Here is a 25343-nt window from a genome sequence, read left to right as displayed (position 1 = left end):
TTCCCTGTCCCGTCCTGGTCACTGAAGCAAGTGTGTGACGGGACTGAGGGCTGCATCCTGTTCCCCTCAAGCAGCAATGATGCCCCTCAACTAATAGCCCTGTCCCCACTCTGCCTTAGCATATGACCTCAGGTGAATCCAAGTTTAACTGTAGAGACATCCTTAGTCTGTTCCAGGGCATTAACTCAGCAATTGCTGAATTAGTTCTTGCTCTTCCTTCCTAGGCTAGAGAACTAACTCTGTGTTTTCTTCTATTTCTCTTTATGATCACTAGTCTTGTCAGATCCTGATTTGAATAGTTTGGGGTTTAAGCTGGTCCTATTCCCTCGTCTTGATTGTTCTCTTCCTTATTTTAGGCTTGATATCAGAAAGCCAGTTGGTTTTCCTAACAGTTAGAAAAGGCTGACTCTAATAATAGTGGGTTCCACCTCCTTGGAGGTCTTTAAGCAAAAGTTTAAGGAGCACTTGATGATTGACATAAGTTTTTCTCAGATTATAGGTTGAATTAGATCATTGCTGAGGCCTCTTTCCTGCTCACACAATCTGTGGTTTTCAGTTTTATCTTAAGGGATTTTTAAAAAAATCTATATAATTTCTTTTTTGTATTCATTTAGTTGTTGTCCTCCTCTCCTGATTATGACCTTTCTTGCAATCCTTGGATAGGTACAAATAAGGAAATTGTACCCTTGACTCTCCACCTCCCAACATTGCTAAGCAGTTTTCCTTTTATTAATTAATTAGGGTTTAGAATGAATAGAATGGACTTTTTTGTTACTGTCTGGATTGTGAGATTTCGGGAGAGCATCTAACTTGTATATACTTCTTTCCTACATCTGTTCCATATTTTAATCATCTGCTTTATTATTTTTCCTTTTTTCTTGCAAAGCTCTGCATTAGGAAGTTGAGTTTATGTAGAATCTGTTATATTTTCATCACAAATTTTGTTTTCAAAATTTGATGAGTTAGAGAAATTAGTAAAAGATAACAAGAGATGGAGCAGTAAGCTATAGGTCATCTTTGCTACTGGATTCATTTAACTAACTTGCTCTTACATTAAGTATTATGCAGATCTGTTACTAGAATGTATAGAATATAAAGAATCAAAGGAATACAGTAATGGTTTTCAGTTAAATATAGAACTGAAATTTATATGAATGATTGAATGTCAAAATTATTTTATATATAAATATATATATATTTCTTAAAATGGTATAATAAAAATCCATTATAGTAGAAGTAAATAGAGAAAGCAAATCCTTCATTGTCAATGAAATGTGTAAAATTAGCTCAATTTACATAGTATTTTGTTTTATGATTATATGGTTTAATAAGATTTTTAGTATTTTTATTTAACTTTCAATTTTGCATTGCTACAGGAAGAAAACGATTATGTAATCAGCTAATTATATGCCCTTACAATACCTGTTATCATAGCACTCTTTCCTTACTAGAATCTACGAAGTAGCTATATGATATTATTTGATTTAAGGTAGAAATTTAAATAGAAAAAGTAAATTCTAATTTCGGCTCTGCCTTTTCTATAAAATAAGAGGATTGGACAAAAGTTCTTTCAGATTTAAACATTCTAATACAGTGAGAAGGAAGTAACTGAAAAAGACTTGAGTTTTTCTGTTTTCTTTTGTGTGTGTGAAGGAGCCAAGATTAACTCATGGGAGATCAGTAGTATTAGAAGGTAAATTAGAAGAATTTGAAGGTAAAAGTAATGCTGTTTCCTACTTCTTAACATGCAGCTATGTTGTAGTGGTCTGCCTCTGAGTTAGTCATATTTTGGAATAGTCAGAAGAAGAATCATCAGATTCTAGAAGAGTACATGACCCAAGACTCTGTATGCTGGATACGTCTAACTGAAGAGGACCAGATCTGTCAGCAGATGGCAAAAACATCCTTGATGTCTTTTAGAATGTTCTGAGTTTCAGTCTTTCCAGTCTCTCAAGCTTCCATCTCTGAAACACAGAGAGCCATCGTCTTTTGTACAGGTTCTTTGTCTAAGAGGAAGCCTTCATGCTTATTTTCAGGGTCAATCCACATGTATTTATTGAGTAGCTACCATGTGTCAAGCCCTGGATTTAAGTGTTGGCATGATACAGAGAGAAAAATGAAACAAAATGAAAGGTCAGTTCTTTGATTGAAAGTTGCCTTTATCCTTTGTTTTTATTCCACTATTTCTCATTACTCCTGTGCCAATACAATCTCTGCCTATACTTACTGTTACCATTTGTTTTTGCATCAGATTTTCAGAGTTTGATTATGTAACCAACAAAAGCAGTGAATCAAAATAATTTAAGAAAAGGAAATTCTATCCCTGAAGTTCCTTGAACCGCAAGATAAATGTTTGATTATAGAGAACAGGCAAAACAGAAATAAGAAAGGTAGCTGTAGACTTATTTTGAATACCGTCAATTCAGTATATTAGTCAGGCAGATTTTTTAAAATGCTGTCGTTACTTTGTTTCTGAATTTGTTTGTATATACTATTTTAAGATGCTGATTTCATATTAACCAAACCATATTTTTATTCAACTTAATTTATACCATATTAGGAGGGTTAGATAATAGATGAAGGCAATGATAAATGACATTCTGTACAACATCTCCCTTATTTTTCATTCTTGTTGCTTTTCTATTGTTAGGGTTTCAAATTGTAGATTAACTGAAGGTGACTGTTAGTCCTTTGGGTGAGGATGTTAAAAGCACTTACAGGAAGAATAGCCTGGGGACACAGTCATATGTAGCTAAAAATGAAAGTGAGCTGGTTTTGTGTGGGTGAAAATATGCTAATCCATAAGTAAGTTTCCATCATCATGAGGTAACAAAGGTTGATACAAGTTTCACTTTTCAATGAAATTTCAATTTTAAATAAATATGTTTTATAGCAACATCCATTTCTTGCAAATTTTTAGGAAAAGTTAATATATTACCTTTCATGGTTTTAGGCAAATAGCAATTTATTACATATCCAAGATACACTTCATTCATAAGCTGTTCTTTAAATCATATTAAAGTGTTAAAATGTTGTGGAAAATATGGAAGCTTTATAATTTTGCTTTTTTATGAAGACTATTTAAGAAATAAAGGATTCAAATTACTTTTACTTTGCCCATGACAACAGGATGAGACAAGGAACGTGATGTCTTAAAGGAGATTAGTTTTTAAAGTTGTATGCTTCTGCATTTGGAACCTTTAATAAATTCATAAATCAATCCATTCAATTGAATAATAAAAAGTATCATTTTTATACACAAATGGAGTTTTATTTATTAAAGTCATCTAATGGATTTATTGATATTCACTACCTAGTAGGCTCTGCAAGGGATAAAAAAAGCAGGCTTCACTTGCCCTTTCAAATACCTAACCTAGTTCATGAGGCAAGACTTAAGCACAAACACTAGAGGACCATTTAGTTGGATATGAGGATTTAAAGCTATTTGAAGAAACTAGGACTCAGAAAGCTAAATGAACATACCCAGAACCACCCAGGTAAGTACTAAGTCACAAAATTGAACCAGTGCCCAACTCAGTGCTACCCATTCTTTACATGGCACACCTTGATGAGGAACTTCTCCAGTCCTTCTAATATTTAAAAGTCTATTAGTTAATAATTCTGAAATGCAATTTAGATAGATACAAGGGTTTGTTTTCATAAACAAGTCCTGCCTATTTAAATTCTATGCATTAAATACATTTAGATGGTAGGAAATTGCATATTTCAATTTTTTTGTTCTTTATTGTACAGGTTTCTGCATGTTTGTACTGAGTTTAGTGAAGAAACACTATCGTCTTCAGTTTTACATGGTGTGTATTAACCATTTTTCATGTTTTCATGTTTCACTGATTTGTTATAGAAACCAGTACTTTAAAATTTGCTTACCTACACCTGTAAGAATATTTGAAATTATGCAGTTTCAAGCAGATACATATACCCTTCAACATAAAGGATAATAATTGAAATTAGAAAAGGTTCTTTTGAACTGAACTTAATCTTTAAGAGTGAAATAATCCATTTTCAGATCAGAAGCTTAAGTTGAAAGTCCTGTGATTCTGGAGTTTAAAGCAATCCACTAATGTAAAAAAATTCTATTGTTCTTTGAAATTAATGGCCATTGCTATTCATAACTTAAAAAATTTTACCTCTAGTCAGTTAAAGTTGAAAAAAGTCTAATCCATTCTTCTCTTGGAGTTACTGTGTGACCGTGACCATGGGTGAATTACTTAATCTCTCTGACCCTTAAGAAACCCTCTAAAACTAATTTGCTGAGTTACATCAGTGCAGGGAAGTTCCAGCGCTGTTAAAATACCATCATATGATTCTAGGTTTAGAGCTTACAGAGGCCATTTAGTTCAACCCACTCATTTTACAGATGAGGAAATTGAGGCTCAAGAAGAGTAAGTGACTCCAGGTCACACAAATTTTCCCAGTGTTCTATGCAGTCCTCTTATTAATGTAGCTAAGTCTTGGTTTTATGTACCATTAAACTGTATGTATTCTGAACTAATTTCCTTTTAAAATTATAAAGCTACTATGCATTTTTTTACATGTAAATAAAATATTTGCTTTAAACACATGTACTCTTAAAGAATAGACATTTTGAATACATTTCCTTTTATTTTTCCTACTACATGGTACAGTTGAAAAGAGATTTGGATATATAGTCAAGAGTCTTTTATGCTTAATACTTGTGTGACTTCAGGAACTTCTGAGCCTCACACTAATGAGGACTAGATCGTCTCTGAAACCTGCTAAGTCACCCAGTTGATCATTGCTTTAATTTTAAATGGTAATATAAAGAAATAATGAAATGTGAAAAGAATCTAGAAAAGTCCAAAATGATAAGCAATTTTAAACTTCACACACCTTCTGTTGCTTCCAGAAAAGATCACTGAAGCATAAATATAGCTAGCTCCTGGTTATCAACAGGATGCAACTATGTTAAGAATAAATGAAAATTTCCAGAAATACTCAAACCATATTTATTAGCTATAGTCAAATATATTGATTTCTTAACTAGGTTTTTTTTTTTTGAGATAAAATAAAAACCATTGTTTCTGTTTGATGAAGTAATTTCCTTTTCACTTAAAAGTGAAGTTTTAAGTAAAGTCCCACAGGTCATTGAAATTCTAAAAGAAGTAAGAATTTCTGAACCTTAGAGAATCCACAAACTGCAGAAAAATTTAGGGCATGGATGTTCAATTCATTTGAGTTGTTTAAAGTTCAATTAATTTGAGTTGTTTAGGGAAAGTTACCTATGGAAAGGAAAGCCGTTTTTGGATATATTTGGATATAAATTAATTATTAGCTCACAAAGAATATCACACATTGTAGCTCACACTGGTTTATTGTATTAATACCAAAATAACCTCATAAATCCTTCTTTATCAATTAAACCTTCTGATTCAGATTTTTATAACCATTTGCTCATAAGTATTTTTGAGTTCATATGCTTTTAAATTACATGATTAAAAAGTATTTTTTCTAACTTTTCAGAAAACAAATATAATAGCAGAATTCTTATACTGCAGAAGTACAACATTAAGTACTAAAACTTATATCAACCTTTTGAATGTGCTTGAAGCAATTTTTCCTTATTTCCTCGGGTGTCTTGACCTTTGTAGCATTCACTAATTGTTATCTTGTTACACTATTAACAGTTCGCATGGACTCATGTCACTTTGCTGATTACTGTAACTCAATCTCATCTTGTCATCCAAAATCTGTTTGAAGGCATGATATGGTAAGGGAACCAAGAATTAATTGCTTTCTGATAGCTTATAAAAACACTCTAACATTCAAAAATAATACTAATTTCATCTTGCTAATATTTAATTCTATTCTTAATTAAAATGTGTTTTTATTTGACATTGACAGACCAAATTCTTAATGACTGTGCTTCTAATCTTTTTATATTATGACTTTTTTTAAGAACCTTTTATTTAAATTCTTCTTATTCAGAAAAGCAATAGCCTTCCTATGTCAACTTCACAGATGTAGAACTAGTTAAGCTAGCTAATGTGAGAACTAAAAAATTTTAAGATTATAATTCTGCTTCAGTGTTCACTCTTTCCACTGGCTCCTTTGTGCTTTAATAAATTGGTTTTGTACCTAAGAAAACTTGCCTCCCTGCACGTAAATATGAACCTTTCCATACTTTGTTAGACTTGTCCTTAGATTAATCTTGCTTCTACCCCCCACCCCAGTCAATCTAGGCCATTTGGCAGTTCTGCCAGTTTTAAGCTCTATTGGCAAAGCCTAAGGAAATTGACAGTCTTACCCTCACTTCATTCTCTTCAAAAGAAAACTATTCATAATATAGCATGGATTTTTCAGCCTATTTCTTACATAAGCAGTAGATCCCCCCCCCCCATTTTTGCCAGTTTTTGTATAATTTATCTCTAGCTTGATTTTCTTTTAACATCCTCATGACTTTGTCATTTAAATCTGCTCCATTCTATGAGATTGATTTTTATATTAAAGAGATTTTAATACTTAGTATTAACCTTCAGAGAGATTTCTTAAAAGTATACTTTCAGGGGGCGGCTAGGTGGTGCAGTGGATAGAGCACCGGCCCTGGAGTCAGGAGTACCTGAGTTCAAATCCGTCCTCAGACGCTTAATAATTACCTAGCTGTGTGGCCTTGGGCAAGCCACTTAACCCCATTGCCTTGCAAAAAAATGTTTAATTTCAGATCATGTTTAAATTGCTCTCTTAGAAAATGTTAACTGGCATATGTCCGTCAGTTCAGTGCTTCCTTTACACAGGAATATACAAACCAGTATTGTTGCCATTGATTGTGAGTCATACTTGATCAAGTCACCTGTTTTTTCTGCTGAATCTTTTTGAAGGTTTCTTGTTCCAATCTCAAGTGTTATCTGCAATGACATTACAGCCTACCTTTTTGGATTCTTCTTTGGGAGAACTCCCTTAATTAAGGTAATGTAAAAATATGGCCAGGCAGTTACTGTACACTATAAAAAGAAAAAAGCAACAACAATAAAAACTCCAGACTTTTAAAATATATTAGAAATTTTTCAATGCAACAAAACTTCATCTGTCTATAAATATAAAAAAGACTGGAAGGGAACTCATGAAAAGAAAGTACAAAGGGCAGCTCTTGGCTCAAAAGCCAACACAGCTGAAGAGTACTTGGAAGGGAAGTAGAGTATTGAATGATATAACCAGATTTGTATAAGAAAAATTATTCTGGCAAGAGGAATGCCAATTGTATCTTAACAACTCAGTAAAAGGGGAGAGAGATGCTTCTGAGATTGGGTTCAGTAACAAGGTGGCAAGAGGGGAAAAAGACAAAAAAGAAATACTTAAAAGACAACTCCCAAATTTTAAATGTGAGAGTTTGAATGACCATGGCAAGTAAAGAAGGAAGAAATTAGGAGGAAAAGGAGGCTAATGAAAGCATGGTTGTATGTTCATGTTTTTATATATTATAATTGTTATGCTGATGAGACATTCAAATAAAGATTTAATGTAGGAGTTGTGGAACTAAAGCTTAGAGAAAGGTCATGGCTAAAGATAGAAATGTGGTACCTTTTTGCATTGAAATTTTGATAATTGAAACTGTGAGGAGTGAGGTAACCTCCTATATTGATCTCCTTTGACAAAAGAGAGAACCAAAATATTATGTATTCTCTGAGAAGGGTCGAGATCAATAGTATCAATGCTTCAGAAAGATTATTGTCATTTAGTTGTATTCTGCTCTTCATGTCTCTTGTTTGGGATTTTTCTTGGCTAAGATGCTGGAGTGGTTTGCCATTTCCTTCTTCAGTTAGTTGATTTTACAATTGAGGAAACTGAGACAAATAGATTTAAGTGATTTGTTCAGTGTCATATTGCTAATGTGTTTGAGGCTGGATTTGAGCTCACTTCTTCTGACTCCAGGACCATAGTCTCTATCCAATGAACCACATAGATGCCTTCAGAAAAATTAAGATGAAAACTGGGAGTAGGTTGGAATGGGATCCTTTAGATTTGCCAAATAAATTGACCTTCTTGACATTTAGCAGAGTAATTTCTGGAATTGCTGGCGTGAGGGAGGAGTGGTTGAAGAGACATTGGGAATTTAGGAAATGGAAGCATTGGGTTTCTATGACTTGCATGAAATTCTATGTTATTCTTAGCCATTTCTTATCACTATATCATATCAAAATCTCTCTCATCTCTTCCTGTTATGGAAAACAGCTTTTGTGTAGTTGTTTGAAGGAATTGTGTAATCATTGAAACACAGAGAAAAGTATTCTCCACAAATCTCCTTAATCTGGTTGTCATTATGAATAATTAATTGGGACCTTCTAATGCATAAACATCCTAAAATAAAAGAATGCCTTTTAGGACATAACTATTACATTACTATAAGATTTGGCACAGGTCTAAGATTGATAATAAATAGAATATAACAGGTAAATAAAATGTTAAACTATAGCTAGGGTATACAATACTGATGTTTAGTGTCGTAAATTGCATCAAGTTCTCAGAATATATTAGTGGACTAAAAGAAAAGATTGCCTTAGCTGACTCAAATCTTGAAAGATGCAAATCACTCCATTCATTAAACACCCACTGTGTTTATGCAATAAAAATACAGATACTGACAATGTCTACCTACCCTTGGAAAGCTTACATCCTACTTGCCATTCCTCAGAATCCCTGACTTCCTTCTTATTTCACTTGCCACTCTCTTTTAGAAAACTTTCCTGGTTCCTTCTGGTTCCTTAGAACTTTCCCCTCTAACATTCCCTTCTCTCTATTCTATATTACTGTTTTCTGTATCTATTTTTGGATGTTGAGTCCCCTGATAGCTTGTGAGGACACTGAAAGGGCTTTTTACCCTTCTTTATAGTTTTAGAATATAGCACATAAGAAATATGAAGTGCTCCTCTGATTGATCTTCATGAAAACTTTCCCTGGGCCACTTTCCTGGAAGTGATGTCCTTCCCTCTTGAACTTCTTCTTGTAATTTCTGTACATACTTTTTTCCCCTACTGGCAGTAAGGCCTTCAAAAGAAACTATAATGCTTATTTATCTTTATATTCCACAATAAATGGTACATATACCTTGTGTGTGGTGTATCAAAATTGTTCGGAATGTACTCTTACAGCATTAGGACTTTGATTGTAAAGTTAATGTCTTTTTCCCCTTTAGTCTAAAACTTTAATATTTAGAATCAATTAAGAGTTTGTGATAGACCTTATGTTAAAGAATTTCCAATATAGTATTGTTTATTGAACATTGGACATTAAATTCCCCAAATTGGCCTGATATATGAAGACTCTTAGAGAAAATACATTTGTAAAGCTAAGAAAATACTTTGTCCATTTGGAAAATTAGGGTGTCAAAAACCTAGAATTTTAAAAATTCAGTATATCAAATATTCCACATCTGTTGATTCTTCACTGTGATTAATTCATATCATATGGATATACATTTTTTATCATTGTAAGAAATGTATTAATGTAAGTATAAGAAAAGACCTTGGTCTTTCTATTAGGCAGATTAGAAATCAAGGACATGGGAGACATAGGAATATAAAAACCAATAATTATTTGATTATCTTGTATAAGAAATTCAGTGCAATAGAAGGAAATTATGAGTATGGAAAATTTTAAGTAAAAGATGGGAGTTAGCAGAGTAATTTGGATCAAGTCAGGTGGGGGGAAACTGAAAAATTTTCAGGTTGCTTGGCTGCTTGGAGCAGGATTTATAGATAAATAGTTTTTAAATGTTTTTTTTTCTTAGTAACTTATCTTTCCTTCTTTTTTGTTTGTTCATTTGGTGTGGGGGCTTCTGTTAGCTGTCTCCTAAAAAGACCTGGGAAGGATTCATTGGAGGATTCTTTTCCACAGTTATTTTTGGATTCATTGTGAGTATTTCCACATTTTTTTTTTCTTAATAGTCTTTTATATTTTTGTAAAATTAAGATAGGCTTGTCCATCTGTTTTGAATCAGATTAACCGAGAAAATGCTGGTGAAGTTATTAAATTTCAGTACTACTGTATACCATAAATGGATAAAAACCAAAAGTTTGAATGCAGATAAAAGCTTTGTATATTGTCCTAAATGCAGGTGAAACAGAAATAGCTGTGTCTCTTTTTAATATGGTAACCAGTTGACTTGTGGTCATGTATATTGTTGCAATCAGAGATAAATAATTATTGTGCACTCTGAGCCATGAATGTTGAATATTTTAGATGATTTTAAAATATTTCATTTCTACATTTGTAAGATTTGGGTAAAAATGCTTAAGAAATGAATATTTAAAGAATTTTTGAGCTACTCTTTATAAAAGTTAAAAATATAATTTTACAGTAACCTTTTTTTTAGTGTAAGGAGATTGTTGAAAATTAAATTATAGCTGTATCCCTAGCCTCAACATTTCTATTTCTTAGTATCAAGTTTAAGTTTAGAACAGTAGATTTGAGACTTTTTAGTAGCTAATAATTTAATTTCATATTTGTGAAAGTCTCTAATGTTTTAAGATCATTTAAGCTTTGTTAATCCTAGTTAGGATGAATGATTATATGATTTGTAGAACTGGCTCCTTCACTGTGTCTGGGAGACTATGACTATTCACATAGGCCCCTTAAAAGCCTTTTTGTTTCTAGTTTAGGCAAAGATTGAATAAGGATGAAACTTTGGAGGTTCAAGTGGGATTTTAAATCCCATTTATGTTTTTTTTAAATAAACTTTCTTCCCCCATCCCCAGTTTGGCTTAAGGTATGTGAGTAAATTGAGTGAAGGTTATGTGATGGTAGAAGAAAGGTGTATTTCACTAAATGAAATACATATGACAGGGCTCTTTATTATAATGCCAACCAAGTAAATATCTTCTAGTTTCATAAGTGGAAAGAATGAAAAGGGGATAATCAAGTGAAGTTTATTTGAAGCTGAAAACACTGAAATTATCTCTAATTTATGCCATTAGAAGGCAAGACTTTAATAGTTTTCAGTGGTTAATCATAATCTTCAAAGTAGCGAGTATTTAAACAACTTTTGGCAACTCACATTTCAAAACCTTCAGAATGATTGATTTCAAAATATCTGGGGTATGGTGGGAAGAAAATCTGATTTTTAGATCAACCTGTTTTGTAGATTAGAGAGGCTAATTTCTTATTTCTTGTGAAAGTCAGTCTAATCCCTGTTGACAATTTTTATGCTTTTCCCCCAAACTGAGACAGTGTTAACTAAATGATTTCCTTGTTTTTTCCCTTTATCTTTGTTTTGATACACATCAAATTTGCACTAAAATACACTAATCGGTCACTTAGGTACTGAAACATCCCCTGTGTACAGGGCAGTGTTGTTGATAGAAAATGAAATGGACCCTACCCTCAAAGAGTTGACATTCTGATGAGGGGATGATAACATGTGTGTATATATATACAGAATATAGACGATAAACTATTTTATACACAGACACACATAGAAAATGTGTATATATCTATGTATATATATTTTATAAAATTGAGCCAACTCATTTGATCTAATGAAAGCTATAGATAACCTAACCTTTATCAAAACATTTATTTAATGATAGCATGGAGGGAAAATTCATCAACAGTAGAACTGAGTCTCTGTATTTGCCATGGTAGGATACCTCATGATCAGAGTTTTTCCTAGCCTGAGTCCCAGACTCCCCAGATTGTTAGTGACATAGCAGGAAGCTATATCAGTGATTCAGCCTTAGTACTGTGGAACAGTTGTCTTTTAGGGAGAAATGAGTCTGACCTACATGATTTCTTGTACCACACCAAGTATTCTTATAAGTCGAATGGAAAGTAAGTACATTTCAGATATGGGAAATAGCCCATGGAAGATACTCAGATGGGATGTGGAGTATTATGTGTGCAAATAGAATGGCGTGATCATATCTCTGAATATTCAAGGAGGGGAAATAAAGGATAAGAAAGGTACCAGGTTGTAAAAAGAGTTAAATGTCAGAGGAATTTATACTTTATCCTAGAGGCAACAGGGAAACAATTCAGCAAGAATTTATTGAGCACATAATAAGAGCCAGTAATGCTCTAAGCCCTGAAAATACAAATATAATAAAGAATAAAGACAGCCTCTGCCCTCAACAAGCTTTTATATTTTAATGGAGTAAGGCAGCATATAAAAGGGATGGGGATAAACAGAAGGGAGGTAGAATGGCGAAGTCTTTGGAAAGGAGGAGTCTTAACAAGAAATGGTTAGAAAGTAGAAATAATAAGATTTGGTAAATGATTGACTGTATATGAGTTAGTCGAGGAAGACACTAAGGAAGTGAGCTTGGATAACTCAGAAGATGGCAGTGCCTTTGACAGTAATAGAAAAGTTTGGAAAAGATGTGTGTTGGTGTGGGGGAGAAGGGTGAGTATAATGAGTTCTGTGTTGAGTTTGAGATGCCCAGAGGATATGTACTTGGACTACTCATGATATGGGACTCAGAAGAAAGACAAGGGATATGTTTATATATGAGACAATTGCAGAAAAATGAGAATAGAAATTATGGAAAGTGATGAAGTTATAGAGACAGAGAAGAGAAAGGGGTCAAGATTGAATCTTGAAGTTTACCCAAAGTTCATCACCTTGATAGATTATATCTCTTGCTTTCCCTTGCCCAGTGAGTCATCCCTCATTAAAAAAAAAGATTGAAGAAGGGAAAACAATTAACCAAACATTAGCAAATACATTAACCATGTCTCTCAATAGATATACAGGCTCCACACCCATCATTGTCTGTTTCAGTCAAATGGGCAAGAAGGTATATTTTCAGCTCTTCTTTGAACCCAAACTCTATGGTACAATTAATTGTGATTTGTCCTTTTTATCCATTCCTGTGTACAGTTTGATTTTCAGAGTAGTATCATCCAAGACAGTTTCTTTATTGTATTATATCTGAAAGTGTTTGTTTGAATTTCACTTGGGAGCAAGAATTGATTTAAATGTAAGGTAGATTTTATGATGACTATTTATATTTAATAGATATTTATTTTTTTTCAGGCTGCCTACTTTTTATCAAAGTATCAATACTTTGTTTGTCCAATAGAGTACAGAAGTGAAGTCAATTCATTTGTAACAGAGTGTGAACCATCAGAACTTTTCCAACTTCAGACTTACTCTCTTCCTCCATTTTTGAAGGGAGTTTTGAGATGGGTAAGAGAAGCTCAAGTATAAAGTCAATTCTAGAGTAATAAAATTAGCTTTCTAATGAACCTGATTTATGTAGAAAATCTACTGATTTATTTAGAGAATCTCTGCTGTAGTATAATCTTTCTCCCACTCTGAGAATAGAGTGAATAATAAACTGAATAGTAAGTTTAACTAACTAGGAATTAGTTACCTAGAGATTTGCTTTGTGTTGTAGGTCAAATGCCAAGGTAGCATTTAAATGCAGATGTATTTGTTTTAGAAATATTTAGTGACCTGTTGTTTTTCCCAATGAGAGGAATTTCAGTAGAAACATGTTATGACAATTAAGAAACTGAATTATAAGTAACAAATTCAGCATATTAACTTACTAGATCAAAGTTAGTTAATTATGGCAGAAACTACTGATATTCTTCAAATAATTTTCTCTTTCAGTATTTTTTTCCCTGGCATTTTAAAGAACCCTAGGGGCCCAATATCACATCTGATCAGTTCTTCATTTTGTCCTCTGAACCTTTATTTTAAGGGTCTAAAAGTACAAGAGTCTTCATGACACAGAGGATAAAGAATACACCCTGGAGTCAGAGAGCTCTGACTCGACCTTATGTTTGTGACACTTGATGTTGTGTGTTCTTGGTCAAGTATCTTACTTCTTAGTATGTGTTGCTGTTTGGTAGAAGCTGATGCAACTTTCAGAATCCTCTCCACTGAGAACTCAAGCCACTTACTACAAACAGAAATAAATTTCCTATGCCATGCTTTATTTTTTTCTGGGTTTATGTCCTAAATAACTATATCTGACCATAACCTCTGTTCCTTTTCCTTCAGGATACTGTGAGTTTGTATCCATTCCAGATTCATAGCATTGCACTTTCAACGTTTGCATCTTTAATTGGTCCTTTTGGAGGTTTCTTTGCTAGTGGATTCAAAAGGGCTTTTAAGATTAAGGTGGGTATGTATATTTTATATCAGAACAGAAGCTGTAGTCGTGCCTGTAAATGGAATCATTATTTCTCCTTTGCTTTTATACCATAAATCTCTTGGAAGAAAGGCCCTGTCTTTTGTTTTCCCTCATAGACATGCTTGATAATTTATAGGCATTGATTAATCTAGTGAAAAAGTGTGTCTTAATTGACACAATGATTTTGTGGCAGTTCACAGTGTTAAGTGGTTTGTCAGTGAAATTGCTCTATAAAAGTAGCATTATGTACATTTGAGTGTGTTGGCAGAATTTATCTCTGCCATTCTTTTTTTTTTCTAAAAATTTTATGGTGACTGTTAGGCTCTTCTAGCCTCATTTGAAAGGGAGGGTTGAAACTGGGGCAGACTTGTGTGGGACAAGGTGACAGAAGAATCCTCCCTATTCCAGTCTGGTGACCTTATTGTTAGACTCCCATCTCTAGTAGTTTTGCAATAAATTTAGATTAGGATCAGAACTGGGTGCCACCTGCAGGGTCATCACAAGTTCACCCAAGTCCTTCTGCTCCCCTTTTTCCTTCTCTGATTAGCCTCATTTTGGTTTTACTTTATTTAGTTCAGTCATCAACATTTCAGCTCAAAGCAGATAGTGCGACGGTTATACAATTGCAGTTTTCTACCTTCCCACTCCCTTTCCCTCTGGACCCAGAGGGCAGCTTCTCTGGGTCTATGAGGGCTCTGGACTTCTCCCATTCTCCCATCTAGCTCACAATTCCTATGCCTTCATTTATCAAGAACTGGTATCAAGTTGCCTTCATTTGATTTCTCCATCCTTCTCTGCTTCGTTATTACCATCTTTTTTTTAAGCAAGTCCCAAATTCTCCAAGCTAAACCAGCTATTACATATCTGGGCCACCCTTGATCCCAAATACAGGTTCAGGATTTGATAAGATTGAATTATCAAGGCAAACAGGAAAAGACAAAAATGTCTTTTTACCAGACAACAGCAAAGATACTTGAAAACATTAATAAGGATATTAATATGTTATTGAACTCAGCTCTCCAGGTACCCAAACAAAAGTCCCTACTGCTCTTCAGATCCAAAGAGATAGAATGTCTTCAGATCCAAAGAGCTATACTCCCTTTTGCAACAAACTTATTTGGGGTTCATCATATCATGAAAGGTGGATCTTAGCTCATTTCTTATGTATGATTTTAAAGTTGAAAAGACTCTGTCTTTAAAGAATAATATCTTATTATGCTTCAATGTCCAAGTTCTGGGCATTTCATATCAGACCAGGGGTTCTCATATACTTGGAATCATTACTCAGACCCTTAGGTCAAGATGGTCTGCACATATATTCAGCACCCACATCACTAAGGTACTTAATTGCTTTATATGGCATTTATATGCCCTTTCATTTAGGGCCAGTGGGGACCTGGCATGTAATGGTTAGTAGAGTTGGTAGCATGTGGTAATGGTGGGTTTGTGGCTTGCTACCCTGAGACCAATGGGCTAGGATGTGGGAGGGTGGAAAGTAATTATTGAATGAAAAATCAAAGGAGACTATCCACAGCAATTGGGGGTCCAGTTGGTTGACCTTGTGATGTGCTAGGAGTTTGTTAAAATTAGCTTTCTTCCCTTAAGGACCTTGTAGTATGAGAGGGGAGACCAGACCTAGGTCTCCACCAGCACTGTCTAAGTACCATTTGAATGGTACCAGCAAAATGCTTCATAACTTCAAGTAGGGAGAAAGTTCTTTGCCACACTGACTGTAAGCAAAGAGAAATTATGGCAGAAACTGCTGAAGTAAATGATGGAAACTTCACAAAATTCTTCAGTGGCTAAATTAATCTCTGTGGAACTCTGATCATCATTGTCCTAATTCCTCTCTCAGATAAGTCTTGGGTCCAAGATCAAAATGTTCCACAGCAGTCTAGTGGTACCCCCCCCAATGGAATTGGAGTATCAGCTAAGAATCATTTAGTCAGTCAGCCTTATGGAGCTTTTAGAAAGGGGGATTTGCTAGTTGGCACAAACATCACCCTACCATCAGTGGCACTCACTCTCCCATTAGTCCATGCAGGGAAAGTGAGCTGAAGTTTAGAGATTAAATGTGGCAGAGCAGCAGCCCAGAGCCCCTCATGGCTTGAAATCCTTTTTTTTTGTTCAATCTAGTGCTCAGAACTTCCCCTTAGATGTGGTGCAGATTCTTTTCCAAGTTCCTTGCAGAGCCATGAATGTCTCAAGTACTTTCTTAGTTCCCCAGGACAGAGTGCCATCACCTGAGTTGGGGGTTCTGCTAGGACATTGATGGCCAGGAACGAGATCCACATTGCTCCAGAAATTCCAAATCCAATTTCTTGAGGTCTTCCTCTGCTCAAAATATGTCATGGTGGGGATACCTGTTTCCTCACCTTGCAATTCCTCCTTTTTTTTGTATGTAAGCTCTATATTTATAACTGTGCTAAACATAGATCGATATTGATTGTGTATGAAAGAAGAATAAGATTCAAACAGAAGAAAATATTAGAGAGAAAAAAATGACATAACACATAAGATAACTTTTAAAAATTGAAGATAGTAAGCTTTGCTTTTCATTTAAACTTCACAATTCCTTCTCTGGATGTGGATAATATTTTCTATCACAAATCTTTTTAAATTGTCATTAATTATTGTGCTGCTGAAATGAGCAAGTCCATCAAGGTTGATCATCAGCCCATATTGTTAGTGTGTGTAATGTTCTTGATCTGTTCATCTCTTGCAGCATCAGTTCATACAAGTTTTCCAGGCCTTTCCCCCCCATCACATCCGTATTCCACAATTTGTTTAACCATTCCCCAGTTGATGAACATCCCCTCACTTTCCAGTTCTTTGCCACTATAAAAAGAGCTGCTATAAATATTTTTGAACTTGTGGATTTTAACCTTTTTTCATGGTCTCTTTTGGATATATCCCCAGTAGTGGTATTGCTAGGTCAAAGGGTCTGCCCTTTGGTTTGCCCTAAATCCAAATGCTATCAGTTTCTTCTTACAGGGTTAACTAGAATGCTGTACTTGCTCTGGTTGGAAATAACTGGTTCTAAACTAGCTTGATTATTGATAGGCAATCCCTGAGGCATAACTAAGTTTTTAGGTCTTTCTGAACCCCTTTTTCTATACAACATCACTTTAGTTCAAAGAACTTTTCACATTTAGTCTGTGATTGAGATTGATAAATTAGGTATTCTAACATTTATGTGAATAAATCAATCAACCCCACTCTAACCTTAGTGAACCAGAATTTTCTATGCTACTTGAATTTCTATACCTCATTCCCCCCATAGTTGTGATGAACCATGTAATTGGAAAGAGTTGAAGAGGTTTTGGTCAATTTTCTAAAAAACAGAATCTGAATGTGGACTATTTGTATAGTCTTTTCCAAGAGTTGAAAAGGTAGTGAGTAGGCTTTCTATCCTGAAAAAAATTAACTTGACATTTTTTCCCACCCTGGACAAATTGAAGTAGGAGAAAATCTGGGTACATTTCTAAGTATGCGACTAATTATTGCATTTCTTTTTTGTTTGGAAGGATTTTGCAAACACCATTCCTGGACATGGAGGAATAATGGATAGATTTGACTGTCAGTATTTGATGGCAACTTTTGTGCACGTGTATATCACCAGTTTCATAAGGTATATGTAGATATATATATATACACACATATATATATATATACATACATATATATATGTATGTATATATATATATATTTTACTTTTTGTATTACATTAGATCACTTTATTTGTTATAGGATTTCTTAAAGATATCATTTAAACATTCTTTAATCTGGCAGTTTTTTAATAGATTTGGGACAAGGATACAATTAATAGGGTACTGTATATAGGAACAGTCTAAAGGTGTCTAGTTTCTCAACTTTTGTCAGCTTTTAAGGAAGGACAAATTATTACTGAAATTCTTCTCAATGTTTATACTCAGAAACACTCAGCTCACTTTGCCACTAAGTATAAGATTGTATAATAGGGAAAGATTACATTCAACTTTATTTTCCTAGTGTTTTTTTAATAGAACTTGAATCCATTCATTATATTATTGTTTAGTATCAAGACTAATTTTAGAGGCAGTGAATGCTCATTTGATAATTTTATTTGCTTAGTTATGTTTGGATTGATTTAGCTTATTTGGACATTCTGTTGTAGATTTGTTACTTTCTTGAATAATATGGTGAATCCTTGACCTCATTGATGTACCTTCCCCATATGGGTAACCCTTTTAAGACTATTGCCATCTTCAATGATCTAACACAGACTGTTGAAAAATTTTGGTTCCTTTACATCAGGAATACTGGACCTCGGTGGGGTCTGTTATTTTAGTTGTTTTTAAAATTATTTTGGTATCTGTATTTTAATATAATTTGTTGTCTTTATAATTGAACATCTTTATGTACCAGGCTGCCCAAGTGATAGTGTTGAATGGAGGAAGAGATGCCATCTGGCAGCTCTGCATATATTGGCCAATTCTAAGTCATAGATCTAGGTCTGCAAAAAATGGTTGCAAGTGATCCTTGGCTTCTGGGCAAGGAACAGGTTCTGGAAATGTAGATGGGTGCCTTGGAGTCCAGAAGGAGAGGAGAAGGAACCTAGTCTTTAGCCCAGCATCTAAGCCTGTGGTGAAATAATCAGGGCAACAGTCCCAAACTAAAGAATGAGGAACCAGTCTGCATAGCCTCCCAGCAAGCTAATAGGGACTCTTAGCACAAGTCTATGGAAGCTCAGCCACACACAAAACAACAGATGCAAACCTGGGTCAGGAACTTGCTGAGTTCAAACAAGGAGGGCAGTGATCTCCCAATCACATCACTTTGGCAACATTAAAACCTTGCCAATCTACAGACTAAGCTATGAAAGGAACAGAAAGATATAAAAGGATGGACATTCAGACCAGATATTGTGTCCCCAGGAGTGTGTAGAGCCCAGCACTAATATCAGGTCCAAAATAAATAGTATGGAAAACTGAGGGGGAGAAAAAACAAAAGGCTTGTACCCTAAAGAGATACTGGAGTGACAGGGAAGGTCATGACACAGAAACAGAGAATGACTTGAAAACAAATCCAACAAGGATCTCTAGTAGAATTAAAGGGTTACAAAATACCTTTTAAACCAAATAAATACTTACTTGATAAAATAAGTACAAAACCTTACTGAAGAATATTTAAATTGCTCAAATGGAAGTTAATAACTCTGAGATATTAAGAAATATGACAAAAATCAAAAGTCTAAATAATAGACTATGAGAACTCTCATAGGAAAAAACAATTGACCTGAAAAATTTATGACTTCATTGAACTCCTTGGAAGCCATGAACAACAATAACAAAAAGATCCTAGAAATCATAAAAGAAAATTGCCCAGATATTAAAGCCAATATACACACACACACAGCTGTCTGGTCAAGGAAATAATGCAGCAAGTATCCAAAAGCAAAAGAAATCAAGCACAGTCAAGATCACACAAAGATACTTCCAAAGAAATGGAGAACTTGGAATATGATATTCCAGAAAACAAAGGATCTAGGCTTAGAGCCAAGAATAACCAACCCAGCAGCACAATATATTAATGGGGAAGAGGGGGAAGGGAAATGGATCTTTAGTGAAATCAAAGACTTTCAAGAAAATAAAAAAAAATCAGAGCCAAAGAGAAAATTTGACATGTAAACGTAGTAATCATGAATAGCATAAAAGAATGACTGAGTGTGAAATTATAAGAGACTAAACAAGGCTAAACTATTTACATTCTTAAATGGTGAGATATGATACATGTAACCCCTCAGAACTTTATCATCATCAGTGTTTTTAAAAGGAGTCTTATTAGGCAGCTGAAGTCAGAAAGTCAGGAATAACATCATGATTTTAGATAAAACAAAAATAGACCTAATTTTGAAAGATAAACAGAGAAACTATATTCTGCTTAAAAAAACCCATTAATATTGAACATATACATCAAATGACACATCTAAATTTATAAATGAAAAGTAAATTAGTTAGAAAAGGAAATCACAGCAAAATTATATTGAGTGTTCTTAATTTACCCCTCTCAGACCTCTAACCATCAAATAACAATTTTGTTTAGACATTTTAGATATGATAAACCTGGAGAATAATGAATGAAAATAGAAACATACCTATTTCTCAGTTGTACATCACACTTTCACAAAAACTGACCATGTACTAGGGCATAAAACCCTCAAAACGAATTCAGCAAAGAAAAATATCAGTTACATCTGATGATAGTGCAATAAAAAATATATTCCATAAAGTGTCTTTGAAGCAACAGCTTAAAATTAATTGAAAACTAATTATCCTGAAGAATAGATTGACTGATGAACAAGTCAGTGATTAATTTCCTTCAAAGTAATGATAACAAAACAGCAAAATCTGTGAATGATTTAAGAGACAAAATAAAAAATCATCCTGAAAAATATATGAGCCATAGAACAAATCAGTGAATAATTTTAATTAAAAGATAATGATAGAGGCAAATGGTGTAGTGGGTAAAGCACTGGCTCTGAAATCAGGAGGACCCGAGTTCAGATCAAATAATTACTTCACTGTGTACCTTGGGCAAGTCACTTAACCCCATTGTCTTGCAAAAAAAAAAAAAGATAATGATGAGACATAAAATCTCTGTGATATAGAAAATTTACATCACTAAGTATTAGAGAAAGATATATGAAAATTTCCAGATGAAGGAAGAGACCTGGGAGCAGATGAATTAGCAAATGAATTCTACCAAACATTTAAAGAACAATGAAAACCTATATAAACAGTTTAAAAAATTAGAAAGAGGGGTGGCTAGGTGGTGCAGTGGATAGAGCACCGGCCCTGGAGTCAGGAAGACCTGAGTTCAAATCCTGACCTCAGACACTTAATAATTACCTAGCTGTGTGACCTTGGACAAGTCACTTAACCTCATTTGCCTTGCAAAAACCTAAAAAAAATTTGAAGAAATTCTACCAAATTCCTTAAAAATAGTCCAAATGTCTAAATGAAGGACCATCAAAACAGAAAAATTATAGATCGGTTTCCTTTTTCCCTAATGAATATTAATGCAAAAATTTAAATTAAAATTAGGAAGAATAGAGCAACCGGATTTATGCCAGAAATGCATATATTCAATATAATTTAATTTAAATAATATACTTCAATTTAGGAAAACTATAAACATATTAATAATTAGACATTAGCAATATAGAATACTTATTCCTATTTGGAACTGGAATTATTTGAGCTTTCCTTAAAATAATCTGTAGTGTCTTAAAAGTCAGAGTAAGCCTTAGTAGTAGAGAAGATGACTAGAAGTTTTTCCTGTAAGAGCTCATGAAGCAAAGATGTTCATCATCACCATTATTATTCATTATTGTACATTGAATTGCTAGCTATGTCAGTGACAAGAAAATTAAATTAAAAAATAAGCATAAAGAAGAAACACTTGTGACTTTTTGCATATGATATGAGAATACTCTGAGTCAGTTAAAAATCTAACTTGAAACAATTAACTTCAAGCAGAGTTTCAAGATAAAAATTTAATCCCACACAAATCACTCCCATTTTGTTTAGAGTATCAACAAAATCCATCCCATTTAAAATAACTAAAGAATAAGATACTTAAGTGAGTTATGATACACACAGAAAGACTTTACAAACACAATTACAAAATACTATTTACATAAAGACAGTTCTAAATAATTAGAGAAATAATTGCTCATGGGTAGGCTGAGCCAATTTAATAAAAATGTGATACTTCCTGAATTAACTTAGTCGATGCTATACCAATCAAACTACTGAAGGATTGTATTATAAATCTAGAAAGATCATCTGGAAGAAGAAAGATTAAGAATATTAAATCAGAGGAAGAAAAATAGAAAAGAAGAGAATCTGCAAAAACATTTTGAAAGCGGTTGATCAGGGACACGATACACAGAAGCAAATGAGCACGGTAAACTATTGGCCACTAAACCCCAAATTCCATCTATGGGAGTGAAAACTCACTTTTCATCAAAAAATGTTGAGAAAACTAGAAAACAGTGGCAGAAACTGTTTAGATGACTATCACCCTCCTGATAACAAAAGTAAAGTTCCAGTTACACACGATTTAGACACAATTTTTAGGGTGACATAAGTATAGTGGAAACATGGGAGAATTTATGTTAAATCTTTGGATAGAAGAGTTCATAACAACAGGATGTAGCCAGGAGTCCGTGGACCTGAAGATAGAAATAGGGTCTCTGACTGATTTCAGCTGAAATTGGAGCCATTCATGACCCTGAAATAACAAAAATTGTGTCTTTTTTCTTTTGTCATTAGGGGTCCAAATCCCAGCAGAGTACTTCAGCAACTGTTAGTCCTTCAGCCAGAGCAACAGTTGAATATCTACAAAACTCTAAAATCTCATCTCATTGAGAAAGGACTCCTCCAACCATCCCTGAAGTTATAGCTGGATCCATGATGAACCTTAAACAATACCATAGAAAAGCACTGAGATATATATATATATATATATATATATATATATTTTGCACCTGTTTAGAAAAAATGATTTAATATGCAGCAAATTGAGCTTTTTAAAGACATGAATGTTACTTCTCTAAAATTACTGTGAATATTTAATAAACATTTGATCCAAGTATAAAATATGTAATAAATTGCTTGCAAAATATCCTGTATTTTTTTTTTTTAGCATATCTCATGATATTGACAAGATATATCCCACTCCTTACCTGCAGGGCTTCGAAATGGAAGAAGTCAAGCACTCAAAAATGTGTAAACTAAGAAAATGTTTAGGTTGTTCTAGATAGATCACCCTGTTTGGACATACAGTCCAAAAGAGCCCTTTTAGCTAAAGGTTTTATAATACAGTAGAAAAATCAGTTTGACAAATAAATTCTTGTTTTATTCTGAAATATTTTCTCAAGGCTGACTATAACTAAGGCATGAATATATTTAGTATCACTGAAGAGAATAAAATCATCTGTCAGATGATTTTTAAGATGAGGGTAAAATAAGGAGGCTAATTTAAAAGCATGTAACAATTGGCCAGCATTTAACCCTTTCTAATTAAATTATGTGTAATGTTCTCAAGTATAGTCAGTGATTCTGATGGAAAATATGAGGAACGTTGTATTCTGCTTGAGGTATCCACTGTATCTTTGGGGAAACAGATTCAGAACCATCACAGATTCAAAACAAAAAAGCCTCAAGTTAATAGACATGTGGCAGAATATTTGCAGCATGGTTTAGGCTGAAGCCCTTTTCATTTTCCCTTCCTCAGCTGTATTGTATCAGAGATGCTGATTTCACTTTGTAGCACTAAGAGGCTGCTTCTGCACCATTTGCTTAACATCACGATAGTTGCATTTGAACAAGGAAGAACAGAAAACCCGAGAAGACTTATGCCTTTTATTTGGTTTATTGTAGACTTGAACCTGATTACATTCTCCTAAATGGATCTAAACAAACTATTGATGCTATAGAAATTCTCACCCTGTTTATTTAATTTACTGGTTGGAGCTAATACTTCAAAAGATTTAGGGCTTCTGGATAAAGGGAATAACAGATATATTTGTAAAGAATATTACACTAAAAAGGACAGTAAATATTTTTTGTACCACAGAATTCTAATCACTTTTGAATATGTAAAGTGAGAAGTTACATTTAGCTTTAGGCACTATGTAAGTATTCTATAAATAGTCTAGTCATATACTTTCTGCTTCCAGGAGAGAGAAATGATTGGAGAGCTAAGAATTAAACTCTCAATCCTATGTTCATATGATAATTTGTTATTGAATGAGTACAATCAGCAATATTTCATTGTTCTTTTCAATGAAAATCTAGAAATGGCTTTGGAAAATTAATAACAAGAAGAGTCTCAGAATCAGTCTGCTTGCCATTTGTCTGGTTTTTCTGTATTCCATCAATCACTAATAGTGAATCAGAAAAGCACTTTGGATATGTATAAACATACACATATGGTGGACTTTATAAAGTAATATATGTGAGTGTGTGTGTGTGTGTGTGTGTATATCAGGAAGCTTATTGAGTATGTTCTAATTGGTTGTTTAAGCACATGTGTGCATATTTGTATAGAAAAAATCTAAAGGTCATTAAATGTTATGAAAGAATTAGAGCTACAGAACTATCTTGTAAACACTGAAACATATTATAAAATATAAACTTATAATGGCCTTTTAGAGTAATAGGACTTCAAAGTAATTGGGTGTACATTCTATATGTAAAACACAGTCTTAATTTTTATTTTAACAGCTATAAAGATTTCACTTTTTTTAGAGTAATTTTATAGCATGTATCTTAAAATAGAGTCTATTTTAACAAATGCAACCTAACCAAGTGGATCATTTTTATATTTACACTATGAAGAAATAAATCTTTCAAGATAGTAATTGTGATGGTTAAGAACAAACCAGAATTTTTTTTCCTTTTCAGCCATAATAATGGCTAATAATTCTAAATTTATCTTTTTAAAAAGAATTAAGCACTCTAGTATTGCTTTTTGCTCTTTTCAAGTTTACTACTTCATCTGTGGAAGGCAAAAAACTTATTTCCTTTTGGTGATTGTTTTCCCCTTGGTTCCCCTTAGGTATGTGTTTCCTATTTAAGGATGCAGTCAGGAGGGGAAAACTGCTTTTCCATTGGTGACTTTTCTTCATGAACATTTCAGTTTTTACAAGGGCATCATAATCTTGTACAACAGCAGATGCAGAAACAATGTAGATAATGTATACAGGTACAGTTTATTACATGTGTTCTAATTGGTTGCCTAAATCTAATACTAAAGTTGGTTTGAGAGAAAAATAAAACTTAAAACTGCATTATAGACTCTTGTAGTTTTCTCCTTTTCTTTGGATAGAAACTTTCTTAATGTATCTTCTCTATGAAAAATTATTTCAATTTGCAAATCTTATTTGAGTGTTTCATAAGGGACTTGAGGGAAAATGTAAAAAGCATGACAGATGTTAGCCACTCCCCAAATCACCTAATTTTTTTCTATAGCTCAGAAATCACTTGAAGATACACAGATATCTGATATCCAATATTATGGGGAACTGTTAAAGTCAAGTCATTCCACTTTAGACATTTGGATATGAATAGTCTCAAAAGATAGATGTAGACACTATCAACCATCTGAAGTTTGGGGAGGAAAGGGAAACTCATTATCAAAGACTTTGAAAGCCAAACAAGTTATTTCTGGAGGTAACAG

General features: G+C 33.6%; 1 protein-coding gene across 1 annotated transcript in view; it reads left to right on the top strand.

The window, feature by feature from the left end:
- The window catches only part of CDS1 (CDP-diacylglycerol synthase 1), an 83307-nt gene extending 58337 nt beyond the window's left edge, over positions 1-24970 (top strand). Inside the window, exons 6-13 of the mRNA XM_074228582.1 lie at positions 3754-3812; positions 5667-5749; positions 6858-6945; positions 9819-9887; positions 13007-13159; positions 13982-14101; positions 17642-17745; positions 22433-24970. Of these exons, the coding sequence (XP_074084683.1) occupies positions 3754-3812; positions 5667-5749; positions 6858-6945; positions 9819-9887; positions 13007-13159; positions 13982-14101; positions 17642-17745; positions 22433-22562 (806 nt within the window). The 3' untranslated portion in view covers positions 22563-24970. The remainder of the gene's footprint in view (positions 1-3753; positions 3813-5666; positions 5750-6857; positions 6946-9818; positions 9888-13006; positions 13160-13981; positions 14102-17641; positions 17746-22432) is intronic.
- The last annotated feature ends 373 nt before the right edge of the window (positions 24971-25343 follow it).

The sequence above is a fragment of the Macrotis lagotis genome, chromosome 3 (genome assembly GCF_037893015.1).
Source record: "Macrotis lagotis isolate mMagLag1 chromosome 3, bilby.v1.9.chrom.fasta, whole genome shotgun sequence".
Taxonomy (NCBI): Eukaryota; Metazoa; Chordata; class Mammalia; order Peramelemorphia; family Peramelidae; genus Macrotis; species Macrotis lagotis.
The sequence above is the reverse complement of the archived record's forward strand: the minus strand, read 5'-3'. Positions and strand labels throughout refer to the sequence as shown.